The sequence below is a fragment of the Takifugu flavidus genome, chromosome 20 (genome assembly GCF_003711565.1).
Source record: "Takifugu flavidus isolate HTHZ2018 chromosome 20, ASM371156v2, whole genome shotgun sequence".
Classification (NCBI taxonomy): Eukaryota; Metazoa; Chordata; class Actinopteri; order Tetraodontiformes; family Tetraodontidae; genus Takifugu; species Takifugu flavidus.
The window spans coordinates 5,569,234-5,591,470 of record NC_079539.1 but is presented as its reverse complement, the minus strand read 5'-3'; the positions used below and the strand labels follow the sequence as shown (position 1 = coordinate 5,591,470).

The following is a 22,237-nucleotide window of genomic DNA, read 5'->3' as shown; positions in this document are numbered from 1 at the left end:
AGTAGCCTCGTTAAAGTCGCCACAGGACATGCTCTGGTTTCCACCAAACTGGCATGTTCGCATCTCTGGCTCTAATTGGTGTTTTGTTTTTGTTTTTTTAAATTGTGCGTGCTGACAGCAATGTAACAGCGCCATGACTGAAATTATGATGAGTACACGCAACTGGGATGATCCAGTTCCGTCTGCTGTGTGATAATAAAGCCATCAGAGAATCGCTCTGCCACGCACGGTTAAGATGTGCCATTCAGGAACTCAGCTGGGGATGATGGGCCTCAGGTGAATTTATACTGAGCTTTATCAGAGGCACGTCTCCAAGGCTTGTTGCACTGAAAACATCACATGGATCTTGTAGGCTGTCATAGACTAAACAAGGTAGTTATTGATCAGTGTTAGTTAAAATGCTGTCACTTTTTAAAATACAACTTGAACCATAACTTCATATACCTCCAGCATATTTACACCATTACAGATGAGTAATTTGCTTTGTAGTACCACCATACGCCGCTTGGCGTCGCTGTTCTACCACAAATTAAATCGCTTCCAACACCGATGTGATTTTCGATGCATTTAAAAATGAAGCATCAGCAGTTTGGTTGATTTAAATGGATTTTGGAGCAGGATTTTGACTAAAGCCGCAGCATGGGCTATTCAATCTAGTGTAAGAAGCGTTCTGTCCATCAACTAAACGCAAAGACTAAACACATAAAAGCGTGTTTCAATAGCTCCACAAGGAGATCCTAAGCAACGTTAATCTTTGATTATTTCTTAAAAGAAAACAATGTATTCCTTATAGGAAGTAACTACACATTTATGATACCCCATCCCCTCATAATCTGCCTTGATGACTTGTAGATGATTGTTCAAAATAATTAGATGGAAACTACCAATTATGGCAAATCGGTCAATAAATGGTTATGATTCCTGATCAAACAAGAGTGAAAGAACGGACACCTTTATGATCATATTCCTATTAACCAGCGGGTTTCCTGCTTGTTTACAGGGGTGCCAGTGTGTAAAGAACCTCTCGGGTCACTTCAGAATTAGATGAATCTTTAAGTAGGCTTCACCTTTATTGGAGTCACTTCTTGTCGGCTTAGGAAATAAAAGGGTGCAGTGTTTCTTTCTGCTCTAACGGTGTCTCCAAATAAATAACAAGGCCGTCTTTATGTGAGGACAGGAAGGCAAGGAAGCGTGGACCGGCAGATCCTTCACAGCGGAGCGCCAGAGTCAAATCAAAGACATTTTTAACGGACATCCGTTATAAACCTTCAAAATAATAACAATCAAAATTTAAAATGTCTATCGCCCGTGTTGCGCTTCTGTTTAACCACAAAAAAGAGTCACTACGTTATATACGAAGGTAATGCTGTGATGCAAATTTTATTTCACATCTAAGTGATGTTAAGAAACGATATTTCTGACTTCTTTTCTTCTAGTTGGCCAACTACAAATAATTGCACCATCAAATCAGGTAATGGCTTTTGACTGCTAAGTATAAAGTAGTAAAATAACCTTTTAAAATTTAATTATGTTGTTGAACTCGTTTTTTACCCAATTAATTCAATAAATACAGTTATTTCTCTGCATATTCAAAATAAGCATCTGTACTCCATTAACCCTAAACAGCAGAGACTCTCGCTTGCCCGTACGAGCTTCTTATGCTAACAAAATTCCAAACTTTCTCTAACATATGTCATTGATGTGTAACGACACGTTTCGTAGCATCGATACGTTAATTCCTGTCCACTTGTTTTCCATTTGTGTTGAAATCGTTTAAAATAACTATTTCCCTTTGGAGGCTTTTAATTTGAAGGCAACACCATACTGTTCCGGCATTTTCCGGCTCTTTCACCTTTAGCTTCACGCTTCTCGGCGGTACAAACGCACACGCCCGCTCCTGCACCGGGCAAGTGGACCGGAGGGGAGCTGCAGGACGGGTCTGCAGCATCGGGCCGAATCAAAACCTTGACTGGGGACGGACTGAGGCAGCGACAACCGGAACCAGAGGTCAGTCACGGCGGTGAGAAAACACACTAACAATGAAAAGTAAAGATGCTGCTTGTCCTGCTGAGAACCTAATGTAAGAATCAGAGTCATCAATTCTTAATAGTCTGTCTGTGGTTGTTATTCACATGCTTTATTAATAATATATTTATGAGAAAGATGCAGTGCTGGATGGGTACTTACAGTTGTGTTTGCTGACTTTATGGCCTTTTACTATAAAAGCCAAATTCCTTCGTGTATGAGCTTGTTTCTTCTCGTATGAAGCATGTTTGCAGGTTTTTATAAATTCTTTAAGGGAATTAGTTTCCCCGTCACACCCAATAAAGATGAACGTGTTGGTAAACACGTCGGGTTATCATTGTGGGAGTCTCGCTTGGAAGCAAAGTCACATGGAAACATTCTCATAATACACAGTCATTTCTGCTTGGACCCAGATAATGAAATGACACGCTCTCAGTGGAAGCACAGATCGACTCTGTTTGGAGAAACGTATGCACACCGTGCATGCTGGAATTCTTATCGGGGAGGGGGGGGAATGGTTTCTAATCCTGCTTAGCGCATTCACGAACCCACACCTCGCACCCACAAATATTTGATGCAGGCTCCCGGCGCTGTTGTTTCTCATACTGGGAGAATTAAGGTGGAGATTATGCAGGATTGTTTAGTTATTTAGCCTGGAGGGTGCAACCGGTACACATAAACTACAGTAGATGCGTGTGCCCCCCCCTCCATGAGAGAAGTTGATGTGATGGTTGATGACATAAATGTGCTTCCAACGCCTGCAGGGTAAATTTGCCCCCCAACATGAGTGCACAAGTGTGTGTTTTCTCATGTTTCTCACACAGACCAGGCAATAGAATCTAACTAAAGGCCCCGTGGCGTGCTGGTGAGCTACCTCTGGGGGCTTTACACCAACATGCAGGTCCAAAGGTTCAATTGGAGCGGACGCTGCCTCGAAGCCACACTGTCTCTGGGTGGAATCATCCTGGTGGGTTTTCATAGATCCTCGCCGTCAGACGGGGCCACCGCATGCTGCCCTTCTGCTCTGGAGCAGCTCTGGGGGGGAGAAGGGCCTCGGCCAGGTAGCCGCCACCGTGTGACGGTTGTTCTGAGGAGGGGGAAGTAGCCAGCTCTGGCTGATCTTATCGCTCTGCTTTCACAAGTGCATTGCTAAACGTTTCCGTTTACCCCTCAGACAGTTTCTCTTTGGTTAAGACAATCCTGGGACATTGTAGAATCTATATAGGATTTAAAAAATCCTCCTCCCTAATCTCTCTTCTCCCTGCGGTAGATCTGTTGCCGTCATGTGAAACATCATTTCTCATGACTCATGTGGAGATGCTCTTCCATAAATCCTCTATGTGATTGCACTGACTCATCTCTTCTGTCATATTAACCTTATATGGCCGACGCTTTACCTGCATTGTGCCTTTCTATTTTTGCTTTCTAAAGCCCGGATCCAGCCCAGGGGCCAGGTTTCCCCCCGCGAGATCAATCGAGCAACACGCCGCCGATATGAAACAAAGTCAGGACGAAGGCGTGTTGCAGCTTCCTCCCATTGTTCCAGTGTAAAGCTCAAAGATGGCGGCAGCTGATGCCACACACGTGACTTTGTTTCTAGCTTTTGATTAAGCAAACGATGCACAGAACCCCCCCCCCCCACCAAACACACACACACACACGCACGGAAAAACAATTTGTTCAAGCAGATCTCTGGGCTGTCAGTCTGGGGAGGTGGGCCTGCTTTCTCTGCGGAGACTGAGACACTTGGCTTTAATTTCTGGGAGCCCTCATGTCGTCCGTCTTCAGGTTCAGTCCATCAAATGGACGTCTTGTCACATCGCCGTCCAATCACTTTTTCCAAACAGTGAAGGAACCAGTGAAGCGCATCTCTGGGCTCTGCATTAAAATATGCATGCTGAGTTATCTCCCAAATCTAATCTGTCTAATCTTATCTAATGAATCCATCCTGCTGCTTCATTGATCCACTTCCTCCCCACGGTGCCCATTAAAGATTCATATAATACAATCTGACCGGGCTTCTGATAAAACTGGGACGCTCGTTTTGAAGAGCGGCGGAGAGAAAAGAGGCAGAGGGGGAGTGCTGGTTGATGAATGCTAATATGGGCCACGTGTAGTCAAAGAGAGCAGCGCAACGTGGTGTTCTTTTAAGAGCCTTCCAGATGGCATGTGCACAGGAAGGTTCCGCAGAAACCAGCCCCTAATGAATGGATGGCGAACCACCTGAGGGGGGAGAAAGAGATCAAAGAACCACCCGTCTCCTCTGTTTCCACCCACAGTTTCGTCACGTTCGTCCACCGAACCGTCTTTGTTGGGCGTATTTGACGTCTTCCCCTCTGTCTTCCCTGATCCGTCCTCTCGTCTTGCCCTCGCGCGAGCAAATTCCTCATTCTTTTTGCAGTGTGAGGGCTCGAGGGCAGGTACAGACAGAGCCGCTTGACGGGACCGGGCCCTGGCGCTGACGGAGGCGAGCGTAAATGACTGTCCTTGACCTGTGGCACGGAGCGAGGGGCTGACAGGCAGACGCACGGGCGGTTCTGCGGGCGCTGGGGCGATCACAGAGGCGTCCTGTTGGAAGCAGGGCCGTGTGCACGGGTGGAGGAGGCAGGAGGCGTTTCAATGATTTATGAATCAAAGGGTTTCCTGTAAACAGACTCTCCAGAAATTCTCTTCCGAAGTTTCTGCCTCTCGCAAACTTCTTAGCCGCTTTTTGAAGCACCGATCGCCGCCGACGTCTTCGAAAACACCGTGAATACCAACGCGTGACGCATCCATTTCCTTCTGGCAGCATCACGATGTCCTGTAGCTTGATGGGGAACAGCGGGCCTATTATCAGAGCGGCTCCGCTTACTCATCATTGTTGTGTCCTTCTCAGACCGTGGAAACAGCGGGATAATGTTTCCTCGGGCAGCTCGCCATGATGTCATCGGGGGTCATCTCATGTGAGCAGGGGACCCCTTCATTTCACATGTTCCTGCTGGACTTAAGCCTGACGCCACTATTTAACAGGAAGCTGTATTAGTCCGGGATCGGATTTCTCTGGACGTGTTCCCAGCAACTTGATGCTGCTAAAATGATGCTACTGCGCTACATGCAACACAGAAATGACATGCTCTCTTAAAGCCCTCTCCATGGTTACTTTTGTCCTGACGCGGCATTTTTGCGAAGGCGCGCGTCGGCCTGTGTTTGTTTCGACTCCATAGCTACACTCGAACTCCGCGCTGACAGCTACAGTGTAAATCTCACTTTATCTTCATCTGATGAAGTTTCATTTCCACATGCGTTAATTCTGTTCTTACAAATCACTGCAGATACGGCCGTAAATCAACGAAACACCTCTCAGAACGTCTAAAAGTGATGATTTATCTTTTTTTAATGTTGTTGTGCGGCGCTTCACGGAGAGTTGGGCCTGCATAAAAACGAGCGGTCTATCTGAAGCACATTTGATCGGCGCGGATGTTACATGATTTCAGCTCATACGTGTTCTCTGAGTGACCAGCTGGGGCAGGACCGAGATGTTTCCTGATGTGAAGGGGTCACAAAGTCGCTTTTGAAAGGGCTCGGGCACGTAAAGGTCGACCAGTGTGGGCCACCTGACGTCACCAGTGTGCTGTTCCTTGCTGCATCAGTGCGACACACATGGAGGACCGTAAAGAAGGCTCGAAATGATAGAAGCTACTAGACCTTGTTAGCATTTCGGCCATCAAGAAGACATGCTTACTTTACTTCCAAGCAGAACCTCCACTCAGCCCAACCATTTACTGAAATTCCAGTTGGAACCTCAGTGGTTATTGTGGTTTGGAATCTATTCAGTGTTTCAGATCCTTTTTCTTCTTTTTCTTTACTGGCGCACGCATATGTTGTGCAGAACTTCTTAATGAGGCCAGTTCCTCAATGTCGGTGCATCTATCTTCATCTTTAAGAATAGCTCCTTTTGAATCATAAAATGAGGAAATGGCGAGTGACTGCGAAGGACGAATCGTAAATATTCAGTGCCGTTCTGTCACAGATCGCTGAAACTTTAAACTTTTAACGCCTTTTAACTTTTCCACTCAAAAATAACGCCCCACAGCTAAATTGGTCCCCAATAATGCTCCTGGTAGCCGTTGTGTCAGGGCACTTCCTGTTCTTTCAGTTAGCTATGAAGTGATGCTATCTGCCTCTAGCTCCCCCTGGTGGCGACTCTTTACAAACGCGCAAATAAGAATCAAGTCCAAATCTGAGACATTACAGTCGACACAAATCATCAGTCGAGACTAAAAGATGGACTTGGATTTACCGTTCCGTTCACATGGATGTTAGCCTCTTCACTCAGTCTCCCCGCATTTCCCTGTTTCCATAAACAAGAGTGTCCATTATTTATTTTGAGACCACAATCCCCCTCCCCCCCATTTCCTGAATCAACTAAACATACAGCGTAGGATTCCTACAGCCCAGCTCTGACATTTTAGACCTTTGAAAAGTGTGTGTAGGTACAAAGGCCCACTCAGGGTTTTTCTGCGTCTGCTAATTACCACAGATGCTGATTCTGGTCCTCTACAACGTTCACAGCCGGAATATTCCTCTATTAGCAGCATTTTTCTGGCAGCCTGCAAACACACAGCTGCAGTCTGGTGCATTTCCCCTCCCTCTGCCCTAATCTTTTCCACCACACTTGTCTTTTTTTTTTAACATATTGATGAAAAGACAAACACTTGTTAAGAGTTAAGAGGTAAAACATTCATAAAACAAGCTGCAAATCTGAGACAATTTGCTCACACACACACACACACACGCGCGCACACACACACACACACACGCGCACACACACACGCACGCGCACACACGCACGCGTGCACGTAATGATGCAAACTGAAGGACATCCACATCTTTATTCCCTGCAGACAGGAAGCAGCAGCAGGCGGGGAGGAAGTGATCTGGGCAGGCGCTACAGCTCTCTCCTCACTGCAAATACCGCATCATTCTTCCTCTCCTCTGCTTTTCACTCGCAGATGACAGACTGATTTTTTATTTATTGCCTCTGTCTCCCTCCCCGCTGCCACCGCTGCTCTCGCCGGTAGTGAGGCATGCGGCGCAAGGACAAAACACATTTTTCAGTTATGTCGTTTCAAGAAGTGGAAGAATTATGTTTCCTCTGATTTATTTCTCTGTTGGTAAATATGCTCGGCTGCAGGTTGATCTATTGGTCCTGCCATGCAAAGGGGGATTTGGCAGCGCACGCTGCAAGTGTCAAGCGTGGGCTGTGATGAAGGCCGCGGCGGGGCCTCGCATGAACGGTTCAGGTTAATACAAATGCCAGGGAGCTGGTATCGGGGGTCCGTCCCTTCAGACGGGACACAGCTCCACGCAAAACAGGAAACAGGAAAACAAAAGTCAAATGGCTTCAATTGAATGTGGCTTGTATTGTTCTCTGATAACAGCCGACGTGCAATAGTTGAAATGAAAAAGGCAAAACCACCACATCGGCGTCCCTTCCTGATGTTTGTGCATATAACTTCCTCAAATAAAAAACAAAATTGGAGGGAATTTAGCAACTTTGGTGGATGTTTTTGATAATGTAGCAGACTAGGAACTTGTATATTTTTACGCCTACCTTATAAAGGAATGCTTAATCATACAGTATCAGTGTTGCACAATTAAGTGCAAAGCAAAGATAACTACAGAGGATGGATTATAAAAAAAACACCCTCATGCTGTCAATTTGTCATGATAAGAATCAAGCGATCACAACAGCGCCACGCTGCAGGAAATTACAGATGCTTGTTTAGACAGGCCGATACAAATAAACTGCAAACACGATCCCGTAGCTGCTGGGTTTCCCGTTTCCAGCTAGGGACGGTCAGATAAGCCAGACCCAATGGACTCTTCAGTCCCAGTGAGACTCAGTGGTGATTGGTGTACATCTCAGGCGCCCCTGACCTCATTTCAGTGATGAATCCTTCACTAAAGAGGTAATGAGCATTGCTTTTTCATTAAATACAGAATCTGTATGCTGCAGTATTGCTCCGTGCTCAATAAAACGCAGCCTGATGTCCAGACTCTCAGGATAAAGTGTGTTTTCACATGTGCACAGCTTCTGGTCACTGGCTCTGCTTGATGTTGGGAGTCAGCAACAGGAAGCCTTAAATTCAGGAAGCCAAGAGGCTTCTGGGAGAGGTGATGTAATTATTTCAAGGTTCCCAACTTGAGATCACATGAACGCCATGGTAACGAGAGCGGCCGGCGAGCCTGCCAAAGTTACCAAAGCGTCACCACGCTAATAAAGCCGAGCTGTGTTTTCCTGAGGATTTATGAACTCTTACGAAGACACCGGCAGAACTTTCCCGTAACTGAAATGACGAGATCGCCCTCGCTCCCTTTACCCCCGGAGCCATCCTTCTCAGTGGAGGTCCCGCTGGAAAGGCGCCTCGTCTCTGCTGATTTGGCCGTGTGTCGGAACACAGTCCTGTATTCACTCCTGCCATATACTAATCCTTTCATTAGGAGCCGCTCCTCTGTCAAAGGGCTGACTGTGAGATACATTTACAGATACGCAGCAAAAGTCAGACACCCAAACGCATTCCTAAAAAACACACAGCAGCATACATAGATGTGCATTCTGAGGACTCAACACTCACCGTTTCTGTATTTATTTTTCATATTTTCCAATGTAGATGGTCATTTAATACAAGCTAATCTTTCCCGTCCATCCTCCGTGCGTACTCGTACCACTGTTAGACTTATATGGTCCTCAAACACCCTCAAGTATCACATTGTTTTTGGAAACTTTGCATCTGTATCAGTCCGGCAAACGCCCCTTTACAAAATACCTCCTGACGACTGTAATGGTTTTAAATAGGAAAGATGCTGTCATTTCAGTGAGTGGTGTTATATCTGAAGGCTAAATGAAAGAGTTCAACACTTGTTAGATAGACAGACACGCACCTCTGGGCCTGTTATTTTTCCTCTGCGTCCACTGAAAACACAAGCTGCCGTTTGTTGTTTTAAAGCACACGCCTTTGCGTATTCTCACACGTCAGTGACAACATTGTTTCACAGGAGCTGCAGTCCTCTGGGAAGGTTAAATCAAACCCTCGCCGTCCTAAACTAACCCTGGGGTATTTCGGACCCTGAAACGACGCCTGGTGAGCGGCGCTGGCTCAGATGTTAAGACTCATTGTATTGTTTTCTCTTTTTTTTGGGTTTTCTCTCAGGAAAAAAGAAAAACATTTGCATCACCCTCACCCTGCCTCACCCAGGCTGGCGGGATAATCAGCTGCTACGCAACATTTACTGAGGGGGTGGCGGCGAGACGAAGACATCGTGACCTGACCGAGGCAGACGGAGAGAGCGCATGTGAACATGAGTCACATGTGAGCAGCGTCGGGCTGATAAGACCCCGTAAATTCACCGTGCGATGACAAAACGAGTGTCCATCTGAGCCCGAGGAGGTAATGACCTAATCTGATTAATGAGTTCATACTGATAAGAAGCCGCCCCCCCCCCCCTCCTCCACTGGGTGATGGAACACAATCACCAATGGACTCTTATCATCGTGGCTGGAGTGTGTGAAGTTACATGATATTGGTGGGTGTGTGTGCATGGCTTTTCAACGCGAGTGTTAATACATGCAGCGATGTTGCGGCGCGGACTCCTGGCTTGGGTCTCCCGTGTAGGCGGCGTGCTGGTGCTCCTGTGCTGCTCCCTGTCGCTCCTCTATTTGATGAGCTGTAGCCCTCCGCACTCTGACAACCACCCGCTGAGCCACGCTCTGCCCCGGGCCGGTCCCGTCCACCCCAGCCTGGGCGGCACGGGAGCAGGAGACGCCGGGCCAGGGAAGGCCCGGGCTGCTCAGAACGGCGGACCTCCCGGTGTTCAGTCCTACCAAGCGCTCCTCCAAGAACGTGAGGAGCAGCACCGCCTCCACATCTCGTCCCTAAAGAAGCAGATAGCTCAGCTCAAAGAGGCTCTGCAGGAGCGCAGCCAGCAGCTAAAGGGAGTCCAAGAGAGCATTAAGACAGGCCTACCAGAGGGGTCCGACACTGGGGCTGCCTCACAGGGCGGGGGTTTCGGGGAGGCACACGGACCAAAGAGCCAACAGGCCGACCTCCGGGAATATCTCCGGAGCCAGCTGTCGAGGGCCGAGGTGTCGGCCGGCACCCGACTGTCGAGCGAGTACGCGGTGGTGCCGTTTGAGAGTTTCACCCTGCAGAGGGTCTACCAGCTGGAGATGGGGCTGACGCGTCACCCCGAGGAGAAGCCCGTGAGGAAGGACAGGAGGGATGAGCTGGGGGAGGTCCTGGAGACGGCCCTGCACAGCCTCAACACGCTGTCGTCCCAGCAAGACGGCAAGAATTCAGCCGAAAAGGCTCTGACAAGCAAAGTGTACTCGCCATCTGACTTCATCGAAGGTGAGAAAATCTTTACTGACTATTCTAGAAACCAGACTCGCGTATTTCTGAGACATTTTCTGTTAACACCTGTTAAGCTAAACCAAGTATTTAAACGGCACTGTGAGTTCCTGTTCTGCGCCGAACATGCTGGAATGACATCATCGGACGTTTCCATGGCGTTGTGTGGGAGAAGCTTTAAGATAACCTCAGACTCTGACTGAGGAAATAAAGCTCCAGTTGCAGGTCAGGGGCAGGGCTGAGCCAGACCTTACTCTGTGATGTAAATTCAAGCAGTGAAGACAATTCACAGAGTTTTCATCGAAACACTAAACGGAATCCGTCATTTTGAAGCTGGAATTTGAAAGGTTGTTAAAGATTTAATGGCGCTCTGCTGTGATTTGAACCCAGCGTGACACACTTTAGCCTGTTGGAGTATTAATTTGGGTGTTTATGCTCAGCTGCGCATCCCTCAGTGGGACATATATTCACGGGCAACATGCTCTTTGCATCTGTCTCACACTCTGTCTGACATAACACGTCTGTCGGCATGTTGTGATTAGGAAAACAAATTAGCGCCGTGTCAACCAAACTCCCTAGAGACGCTGCTCCGGTTGAATTTAGTTTTTTCAAGCATTTATTTTCCTTCCAAACCCCAGGATTCTGATGTGTATTGTGCCCAAGAATCCCTAGAAGGTCAGAAATAAGTGAGTGTTTGTGCACAAGTGCAGCCAGGATATCCTGCGTGTTTGTTGTGCTGCGGCATCAGGAAATGAGCACAGCTGCTCCTTATTCATACGGAGCATCTTTCAAACACTGTACGTGTGTGTGTGTGTGTGTGTGTGTGTGTGTGTGGTGTGTGTGTGTGTGTGTGTGTGTGTGTGTGTGTGTGTGTGTGTGTGATCTGCTCGTTGAAGGTCATTTGCCACTTCACTGTCTGAATGGTTGGGAGACCTTAAACTGAGGAATGGGGCATCTGGCTGAGAGGAAAAGAACAATCTGTCACTGTGATGTGCTCCTCACACGTATACGAGACTGCGTGTGGTCCTGTGCTTGTTTATGCATCCATTTCTATACATAAACAACCTCTCCTTTACCAAGCTACACCGTAACAGACTACAGTCAGTCTGTACGGAAACGGCAGACTTCCTCTGCTCCTGTTTCTCCACGACGGGCTTTGAGTTCTTTTAAGAAAATGTTGGACAAGCTGGGATTTATCCAGCTGACCCGACGAGCACGGTCGGGATTGTTAGACTGACAAAAAAAGATCTTCGGGGAAGCTTTCAGGGTTGCATTAGCGAACAAGCCAGCTGAAACTGCACACAAACAGCGAGGACATGCAGAGTGGACAGGCTCTGTATTTAGACGGACGGAGGAGTCCAGTAAGACGTTTTAGGCTAAATTATTTAAGATATTTACCAAATCAACTCTTATCGAGTCCAACTGGGAAATGAGGCCATCAGGGGAAGCTGGGAAAGCTTAATGGGAAGTATTTAGTTTCTTCTATGGTAGCATAAATCTGTGCCTGCGGCCATTCTTTCTGAATTGCTCTTCACTTTTTTTAACCTGGGTTAAGTTTAGACTGCGCAGTGATATTTCTATCAGGTTTCTCTTCTCGCTTTTTGTGTTTCATTTCCCATTTCTTCTAAACCACTCCGGCCTCAATCTTTACGATGGCTGAAAAAATTGACAAACAGCCTCTGTGGAGGAGAAAGAGATCCAAGGAGGCAAATTGTTCTGGTGTAGCAGAAGCGCCGCAGTGTTTGTGTGCTCAGTTCTGGCTCCCTTTCCCAGCAACAGCAGACTGCAGACGGAGTCACATGGGACCTCGTGCGTCCTCACTTTCCCCACAAACTTCTGTCGCTGATAACAAAGTCGCTAAAAATGATGCTGTGTAAAAATAGAGACCAAAACGAAAAACCACATGATCATTGACTCTTGAACCCACAGCAATTCCAAAGAATTCAACCAAAGAGCCAAACTCGGGGCAAAAGGCAAAAACAAGAATCCTGGTGGCGAACAAAGTGTTGACACTGAACCTTTTATCTATCTGTTGTATTTGAACTCTGTCCAGATTTCATATGAATCACTGAATGATGTTATTTCAGGCATCAGCCGCACGGAGAAGGACAAGGGGACGATGTACGAGCTGATCTTCAGGGGGGAGTCCAGCAGCGAGTTCCGCCGCCTGGTCCTCTTCCGTCCCTTTGGGCCCCTGATGAAGGTCAGGAACGAGAGACTGGACGCCGCCAGCATCCCCATCAACATTGTGGTCCCCCTGTCCAGGCGCATCGACAAGTTCAAACAGTTCATGCACAACTTCAGGTGGGGCCGCTCGGTGCTCTTCCTCCCAGCTAATTCAGAGACGCGATCTGATCTGAGGAAATGAGGGGAAAAAAATGGGGAAATGAGTTTCATGCTTGGTTTTAATACTTTTAACACCTCAATTAACATCCGACGCGGCGAGACATGACGGATTGTTGATGAGCTGCTTCTGCCACGTCACCGTCGGTGGAGAAAGCACATCTGATGTCTTTATTGCTGCTTATCGCCGCTCTTTTCACATGCTAAATCCTGCTAAGCGGCAGGGCTGCAGCCCATTAAAACACCCCCCTGGGCAGAGCGGCTCCAGCCGATATGCAGCGCGGTGAGGAGTCTACTTACTTTAAAGACTCTTGCTTGCAGAGCAAACACGTTCTTGTCCATATTAAAGGTGTGTGTTTGTCTGACAGCGATGTGTGTTTTTCACACTCTCCTGTTCTGCAGCTTCAGACCTTTAAAGATGCTTTTAAAGATGTTTCCCTTCTTAAAAAGAAACTTAAGACGCCGTCAATTTCGGGAAATTCATTCTCCGATTATGACCAAATGTTGGCCATCGTGTTCTCTAAATACATGATTCAATCTGTTTATGAATAAATTAGATGTGCTTAGATTAATGATCTGGGTTAAGGATGAATCCCAGCTCCTCCATCCTTCCTGTAATTTAATTCTGCTCGCTTTGAAAGCGCTCTTGTCTCTAATGTCGCTTCCTCTCTGCCTTTGTGCGTGTGCACAGGGAGGTTTGCATGCGCCAGGACGGCCGGGTCCATCTGACGGTGGTGTATTTTGGGAAAGAGCAGATGAGCGAAGTCCGCAGCACTCTGGAGAACACGTCCAGGTAGGCCGGGAGCGAAGGCTTTGAATCAGAGGCCGAAAAAAAAAAAAAGAACAGACGCAATTTATGCAGGGCTGCTTTCAGAAGCTCACAGCATTTTAAACACAGAAGCCTCTTTTCACGTTTTGTTCTTAGTCTCCCTTTCTCATGTCGACACACACATTCTCATATTCCTATCTTTGTGGGACGTCTATAGACATTACCCAGCTTCTTACCCTGGCCATCACAACTAACTCCCCAAGCCCCAACCCACACCCAACAATAACCTTAAAAACATGTCTTAAACAGTCCTCCAACAGTCCTTTGAAGTTGTTCGACCAGCAAAATGGCCCCACTTTGCTAGTAGGATGAGGGTTTTGGTACTCAATATGTAGTTAATGTGAGGACACACACACACACACACACACACTCGCTCGCACACCTTCTGGCTCAGTTTCTGGCTGTCTGATGAATAATGGAGCGCTGCACCACCCACACGGAGGGGCTGAGAGCTCCCAGCTCAGATAAATTACAACAGACCTGTGATCATCCTTGACTAGTGCTCAACCCCATGCGCGCGGCCCTCAACACCCACACCTCCGGGAACGGTCGCTGCCAACTGATCGGGGATTCTCATCCGCCGTGGATGCAGATGCATATTTCGTCCCCCCCAGGGTGGTTGCCATGGTGACATTTGTCGATTCCCAGTCCTCTAGGTTTTTGTGAGGCCTTGAATCACTCGTTTGTATCACACTGCGTCCCTTTGTCCCTCGCTGTGCCTCAAAAGCGGCAAAGTGAACTTCGAAGATGGCGCCATTTCGATAAAACGAAGGCAGCAAACGAAGAGAAAACGGAGCGGAAAGCTGTTGGAGGAACACCCTGTTCAACCTCAGCCGGAGAACAAATGGTCCGAATGAAAGAAGAGCGTTGGATGAAGAACACTGTAATTTTCTCCCCGTGCAGCTCTCTGCAGCCTGGAATGTCCGACAGTCCCAATCAGAATGGACGGCACACTTTTCTTAGGTCAGGCTTCCAGGCTGTGGCCAAATGAAGGGGAATCATCACCGGATGGCCCCTGCTGTTTTTATTATCACAGCGGTGGAATCACAAGCTGCATCGGGGCTCTTTGAGAACATCTGTAGAGTCTCCCCACGCCGCTCCCCCCAGCAGTCTGTCGCCTCTGACCCCCTCTGTCTTTTCCTCTTTTCCTGCGTGGCCCTTTGGAGGAGCTGTAAACAGTCCTGCCTTCAGATGTGGTGCGGTGGCACATTGCTCAACGGGTTCCTTTTTTTAGCCCGACTCGGCTCGAGAGCCGCAGGAAAGCTGCGCGTGACCACGACTGAAGCTCTGACGTGCTCGCGTGCGTCCTGTACTCACCAACTTTGTCCAACACATCAACACTCATCAGCGATCTGAGGTTACGCACCGTTTTATAGCAAGTTACACTAATTTCGCCCGAGAAAGGAAGGCACAGGAGCAGCTTAAACACTCAGCGGGAGTGTAGACGGACTCTTTGAGCATCTGCAGGGAGATCAAAGGAAGCAGGACGCTCAGATGACAGATGGGTTCCGGGAATCGTACGGAGGACCGAGGAGTGAGACGGGTCCCTCGCTCGTTCCCGTCCACTCGTCAGTCTCTCCTGCGGGCCTGTTATGTCAATGTGGAATTCCCGTCAGTTCACAGCTCAGCTTTGAGGAGCCCCCCCCCAAAGTTCCGAGGAAGTGACTGAATACCGTCGGGCGAAGGGTGTCTGGGACATCATCGTGTTGGGAAGGAGCGGAGAACAAATCCCCTTTTTTAGAGATTCAGTAAGACCCTCACCTGTAAGCTCCTCACAGCTCATAAAACATCCTGAGGGCTCAGAGTGAGTTCATCACACATTTTTCATCGTACATTTTTTATAGCTTACGCTTACCTTTCCATTACACGCGCAGACTTTTAATCACCTTTTCTTTCTGCCCCCAAAAACCCAGCTGGAATGCAGAGGAAGCGGGAGGAGTGAAATAAATGTGCTTTATGAGCGTTCAGATTTCACCCTATTCATTTTCTTTTTGCCCAGAGGAAAACAGCCCCCCCCCCCCCCACCCCCCCTTCCCTGTCCTTCTGGACCCACGTTAGCAATGAAGAGAGGTGATAAAGGCACATGCTGCATTTGCTAACCACCTCACCACCTCCACTCTGTTTGGGACGGTAGAACGTGCACTCTGCAGCTCCGCACCGCCCCCCTCCTCAGAGGTTCGCTAGTCGATCTCCTCGCAGGGCATCGTGACATTCCCGCAGAGGCGAGACGAAATACCTGAACGAGGGGTCTAAAAACGGCTCCAGCGGCAGCAGAAAGGGGGCCCTGTGCTGCGACCGCAGGCCCCAGCTGCCAGCCATCCCTAAATGAACTGCAGATCTCGACCATCCTACCACTTTTCTGGCCAATCAACATTTTTCTCTCTGTTTACTCAACCACATCAGTTCCTGGAAAGCTGATAAATTTGAAATTTCCTTCAAATCGATGAGACGTTTCTGTCCAAACGCCTTAAAACCAATGCAGCCAGCATGGATTATAAGGAAAAAAGGCCCTTCGCTGGCATCTGAAATGTGTTTCGATTTAAAAGTGGCAGCATATAGGAGGTGCACTGTAAAGACTTTTCACAGTCACTGAGCACAAGCTGCAACCACACATAAGCAAATAGAGAGAAGTGGTCACACGGGGAAGCAGATTGAGGGAGAGAAAGGAGAGTCCCCTCCTCGTCCCGAGCAGAACTAACAGGATCAGGCCGCCCGCAGAGACGATCCACGATGATGGTGCAGAATGCTTCTCTTCCTGATAGTTTAGCCAGTATTAGGGACCAGATATTACATCTGCACCGAGGAAAATGACTTTTTATGTCTTTGTATAAAATGAACAAAGCTAGAAGTAGTTATGAATTAAAAAACTGAGCACCCCCCCCCTCTGCTCTATGAAGTGACCTTGTATCGTTAGCATGGTAGCTGATGAGAAGTCAGCACATTCGCTTCCTGCTCGTCGGGTTCTATTTGTAGAGCAAAGTCATCTTTTATCTTCATCTCAATAGTTGCAAATTCAGTTTTGCCTGAAACGAGTGTGACACTGACTCTTCCTGAAGACGCCCCGAAACTGTATTCGGTTTTCTTCACGCCTCATTAAAGCTGCGACGCTGAGTCGACGTGCGTGCGTAGCGGCCTCTGCACTAATATTGTCAGAGTCAAACGGAGCCATTGTGCTCCGGCTGCACCATCTGCGGGGAGTGCGGAGCCAGTGGGCGGGCCAGCGTCTCCGGGGACGCCGGGCGCGCGGCAAAACAGATCGGCTCTTGTTTGGGTTGGTGGCGGAGCGGTGTGGGAGGACAGGGCCTCAGCAGATGAGCACGTACACATTTGTGCCCGTCCACCTTTCCCACGTGCGCTGCGTCATCCGGCGCAGGTCAGATCAGGTTCCCAATTGTAACCTCTCTCAAAGCGAGTCCACATACGCTCCCGAGTCTGTGCGCGATCGTATGGCAGCGTGACCGAAGCATTAGTCACCGCCAGTGTGGATTTAAGAGAAAGAGGCACAGCTGTCCGCATCTGGAGCGGGGTTTTGTACCCTGAGGAAGTGATGGGTTAGTCCCAGTAAAAGGTTGTTTTGGGTTCTAGTCAGTGGTGCCCCTGGCTCAGCTTCTGCAGCCATTATGTAATATTTGGGTGGAAATTATTACAGGCGTTTGGAGCTGAAAACAAAGGATTACCAGGGCCGCAGTAATCCACGGGTCAAAGTTTTGTTGCGAAACCCCCCTGAGTTCCATCATATGCAGTTTTGTTCAAATCTTCTGCCTGTAAGTTTCCACAGCGCTCATGTTTGTGTTTGTGGGGAGGGTTAAAGGCCTCTTCTGCAAGAATAGACGTTGATTTCAGGATCGCAGTGCACATCAGGCTTTCAAACATGTGTGATGGAGACGGGAAATCTAAAAAAAACAGCAGTGACGCATGTCATACTGTGTTACGGTGCAGCAACTGTCTTTATTATCCTCCAGGAAATGAAAAAGCTCTCTTCTCCTTCCAGTTCTGGAGGGCTTGAATAAGCTCTTTTTTTGTTCTCAATATACTGGGTAAAATAGTGAAAGAAAAAATGGAATGCCTTCTGGTTCCCCGCATCAAATCCTCTCTGTGTGCGTGTGTCACTGCAGGGAAGTGCGTTTTAAAAACTACACTCTGCTGCAGCTGGACGAGGAGTTCTCTCGGGGACGGGGGCTGGACGTTGGTGCCCGGGCCTGGAAGGGAGGCAACGTGCTGCTTTTCTTCTGCGACGTCGACATCTACTTCACCCCTGACTTCCTCAACACCTGCCGGCTCAACACGCAGCCCGGTGAGACCCCTCCCCACACACACACATGCACACACACACACACACGGACACACACTCATGGTTATGCTGCTATCTTTGTGAGGACTCGCACAGTGATGCATTCCTCAGCTCCCCCACCCTGAGGTTGTATTTCAAACCTCAGCTGCGCTTCAGCTTCTCAGAAGTTTTGATAAAAAAGCCCCTTCAGCATCATGTCATCTGGTTCCCCTGCAGGCAGAAAAGTGTTCTACCCAGTGTTGTTCAGCCAGTACAATCCCACCCTGCTCTATGGAAGTCCTGAACACGTCCCACCTGTGGAGCAACAGCTGGTAACCCCCGCCCATCAAATCCATCCTCTCACCCTGGAAAATATTAATCTGCGGCAAGAGCAGTGGCCATATTTCCTTCTGCAGCTGCTAGCCCTACAAATCCTCCGAGGCACCATGGCCTTGCCTCTGACTTCTGCACTCTTTTTTCTCTCCTGTAGGTGATTAAGAAAGACACGGGCTTCTGGAGGGATTTCGGTTTCGGCATGACCTGCCAGTACAGGTCGGACTTCATAAACATAGGTAAATATGAAGCAACGCGCTCACTGCATCTGGGAGGAGGCAGCGGAACTCTAAACTGTTGCTTCAGGGGTTAATTATCTGTTACAGCACGCAGGATGGAAATGAGTTCCCCAACAGCGATCACACACTCTGCGCTAAGCTAATGGAGCCGTAGCTTAATGGATATGAAAAACACCAGAACACAAATAGTTATGAATTATATGAGTGTTCCTGAGCTGAGAGGAGATTTTATTGGGCCGCTCAGGGCAGCGTCCATGCAGATCAGATCTCATAAACTCAGGCTCCCTCTGTGCTTTGGGAGAGGAAGATTAGCTCTCAATACTGGTTCGGTTTGAAGCGGTTCATTTTTTACAGGGCTCAGATAATATTCACATATAATATTCCGTCTAGGTCAGTATTGTGTAACCACTGATGGAGACCATCTTAAGAGGAGCAGTGGGTCTTTAGGTGTGGTTTTCTTTGTTAGTTTAGCATAAAAGACCCGGCGTTCAGAACTTAGCACATCTGGAGCGAACATCAGCCAATTTTAACATCACCTGTTGAGACATCCTGCAAAAACCACATCAGCAACAGTCGGTTTAGCAACATGGGCCCAATGTGTCGAAAACCAAGCAAGATCCAACATTGTGGTGCGTTGTGCTGTTTTTCTACCTTTTTAGGACTTTTTGTATGTATTGCAATAACAAATCATGTGTTTTCTGAGTTATTCTGAATTGTACTTTTGTTTTTGTACCGATTACAACAAAAGGAAAGGGAGGTATTTAAACTGGGTTTTTTTCCCTTTTAAGAGCACATTTAGGCTGTGCATTTGGTGTTCTTTCTGAAATGGCCGGGCTATTTTACAGAAAAAGGTGGAATCGAATGTATCTGCCGGGCTCTAAGTGCAGCCATCTCTGTTTATCTGCGTCAGCACAGGCGACAGAGACACACGTGTCGCACTAAAACAGCAGGAACATGCATGGACTCAAGCGCGTGTGTTGTTTAAAGTTGCAGGTCTGAACACGCCTGCCAAAACTGTTGTGCAGAACGCGCCATCGGTCTTAAAATTTCTCTGCCGCCCTGGGACGAAACAGCCCTGCAGATTAAAAAGAACCTGATTCTGATCACACGCTGAGAATGTAATCAGGCCCCTCAATCAGCATTTCCAAGAGTCAATCTACCCTGAGAAATGTTTGCATATCAAAATAGGGAGCACTGTTTGCAGTAATGAGGCCTAATTAACTGGGTTTTTTCATAATCAGGAGGTTTTGACATTGACATCAAAGGATGGGGTGGTGAGGACGTCCACCTGTACAGGAAGTACCTCCACAGCAACCTCCTTGTGATCCGGACGCCGGCCCGAGGTCTCTTCCACCTGTGGCATGAGAAACACTGCGCTGACGAGCTGCCGCCGGACCAGTACCGCATGTGCATGCAGTCCAAGGCCATGAACGAGGCCTCGCACGGCCAGCTGGGAATGCTGTTCTTCAGGCACGAGATCGAAGCTCACCTGCGGAAACAGAAGCAGCAGCAAGGGGCAAACCTCAAGAAAACATGAGACTCGAGACCGGCTGACTTTAAAGCCCACACGCTGACTGAAAAGTGCAGATTTAAACATTTCCTTTGCTGAAGGAAAGCGGAGGAAACCAGGACTGCTCTCTTCTCCATCTGCTAGTCCATTAGCTTAGCATGAAAGGTGAATCAGCGATTATTCTCTGCTCTGACAATGAAGCAAATTCAAAGTAACTGAACTGTTAATTCTTAACAAACAATGAGCTTCCGTTTCTCATTTGATCTCCCATCTGAAACATCTGCCTTCTTGTTTAATTTATATTTGTAATCTCTCTGACAGAAAGCCGTAACTTTGAATTATGGACCCTCCTTGAATTGCGTGCCTTCTCCCCGTGTTCTGAATCACAGCCTTTTTTGTTTTTACATTCAGAACACACTCCATCCCTCCTTATCATTGGTATAATCTCACTGTGTGCATAATCTTTGTCTGTGTGCATACTGCAAAGTTCTTTGCTGCTTTACTGGGAGGGTTTGTTTCTGTCGACAGAAAATCAGCTGTCAGACTATTGAACCAGTATTATAGAGGAACAGCGACACCTCCTGGTGAGATGGTGGATAACACGCTTGCCATGAAACGATGATGGACTCGTTTGAAGCCAGGAATTGCATCGTAAATCCATTTTAAATATAAATTATTGATCAGCACTCTTTTATTTATATTTGACATTATTTTATAATCGCAGACGAGTTAAACTTTCTGTAGTAGGCTGGCATGGATGGTGGTTTATGTTTCCACTGTATTTATCAGTTCAATTACTTAAGCCTAAAAGAAAACAAGGGTCTGAAGGTATGTTTATTTTCAAAGTTGTTTTTGGTAATTGGTAAAATGTAGATTTATTGTGGTATCTTGGACACATAATGGTCATAAAAGGATGATAAATATTGACTACACAATGATGATTGATGATTATGTTCACTGTCCTGATATTGACAATGACTTAACTTAAGTCAGAATATATTGATTTTAATATTTTCTATCAAATGTGAGTTTTAGAGCAGTGTGGGTTTTTTCCCCCTCTCCTGCTGTTCTCTTTAAAGCTCTGTCATAAATCTTTCTGTGCTTCCTCAGTCTATCAAAATGAGTGAATGACCAAAGATGTGAAAAAAGGCACTTAGAAAAGAAAAAATATAAATGAAACATCCATTATCACGGCGAATGTCCATTATAAGTGAATTGATAGTATTTGTTTTCTTTAAGTAAATGATTTCAATAAATACACATACAAGGAAGTTGTATGTATTTTATTTTAATCAACTTTAGGTGCTTCCACATCTAGGAACAAAGATGGAGACCAAAAATGCTTAAACAATTTATTTATAAAAACGAAAAATTACAGAACAATGTAAATTAAACAGTTTTTTTTTGTTGCATCTTAATATGGTGTGTCATCTCGATATATATTTATATTATAATATTAGTAATCACACAGCATTGAAAGGGTTTGAACATCTTTGATCAAAGTAATTAACACAATTTGTCAAAACGGAATATAAACATTTGAGAATAACGCTTAAACATACGATATCCAAAAGGACTGGGTTTCTTCTCTTGAAAACGTTTCGCCTTCTATCCAGAAGGCTTCTTCAGTTCTGAAATCGCTGGGGAGAGAGCTTGAAAATGTATAGCCCCTGTGGACCATCTGCATGCTAATGATCTGGGTGGTCACCTGAGAGTCGTTAGCACTCTCTGGACTGTGCAGTCAAGATCACTGAGGACAGAAATCTCACCATCAAAGTCTACAGAAAACCTACACATACCGACCAATACCTTCAGTTTGACTCTCACCACCCACTGGAACACAAGCTGGGAGTGATCAGAACTCTCCAACACCGGGCCAGAGAAATACCCACCACATCCCAAGGCAGGAAGAAGGAACAGGACCACATTAAGACAGCTCTCAAAACATGTGGCTACCCAGACTGGGCCTTCACCAAGACCTCAAGAAAGTGAGACCTCAGCAAAGGAGAGGAGGAGAGAAACAAACGTCGCAGCGTTTCCATCCCCTACCTGTCTGGAGTCTCAGAGAAGTTTAGGAGGATCCTCCAGAAACACGACATACCGGTTCAGTTCAAACCCAGCAACACTCTCAGACAGAGGTTAGTACACCCAACAGACAAGACACCAAGACCCAAACAAAGTAATGTTGTCTATGCTGTACAGTGCTAGGAGGAATGCAAGGAACTGTACATTGGGGAAACCAAACAACCTCTCCACAGAAGAATGGCACAACACAGACGTGCCACCTCTTCAGGTCAG

At 47.2% G+C, this 22,237-nt stretch overlaps 1 protein-coding gene across 3 annotated transcripts; it reads left to right on the top strand.

Moving 5' to 3' along the window:
* Positions 1-1,870: 1,870 nt before the first annotated feature.
* csgalnact1a (chondroitin sulfate N-acetylgalactosaminyltransferase 1a) lies at positions 1,871-21,210 on the top strand. Of its 3 annotated transcripts, XM_057019571.1 has the most exons (9): positions 1,871-2,007; positions 9,219-10,415; positions 12,503-12,719; positions 13,450-13,551; positions 17,703-17,881; positions 18,095-18,189; positions 18,348-18,429; positions 19,671-19,998; positions 20,051-21,210. In XM_057019571.1, the coding sequence occupies exons 2-8, from the start codon at positions 9,641-9,643 to the stop codon at positions 19,964-19,966; spliced, it is 1,746 nt and encodes a 581-aa protein (XP_056875551.1). In that variant the 5' UTR covers positions 1,871-2,007; positions 9,219-9,640; the 3' UTR covers positions 19,967-19,998; positions 20,051-21,210. The 3 variants fall into 3 exon arrangements, with proteins under 3 accessions (XP_056875551.1, XP_056875549.1, XP_056875550.1); XM_057019569.1 differs by having other exon boundaries at positions 19,671-21,210; XM_057019570.1 differs by having other exon boundaries at positions 1,871-2,020; positions 19,671-21,210.
* Positions 21,211-22,237: the final 1,027 nt, after the last annotated feature.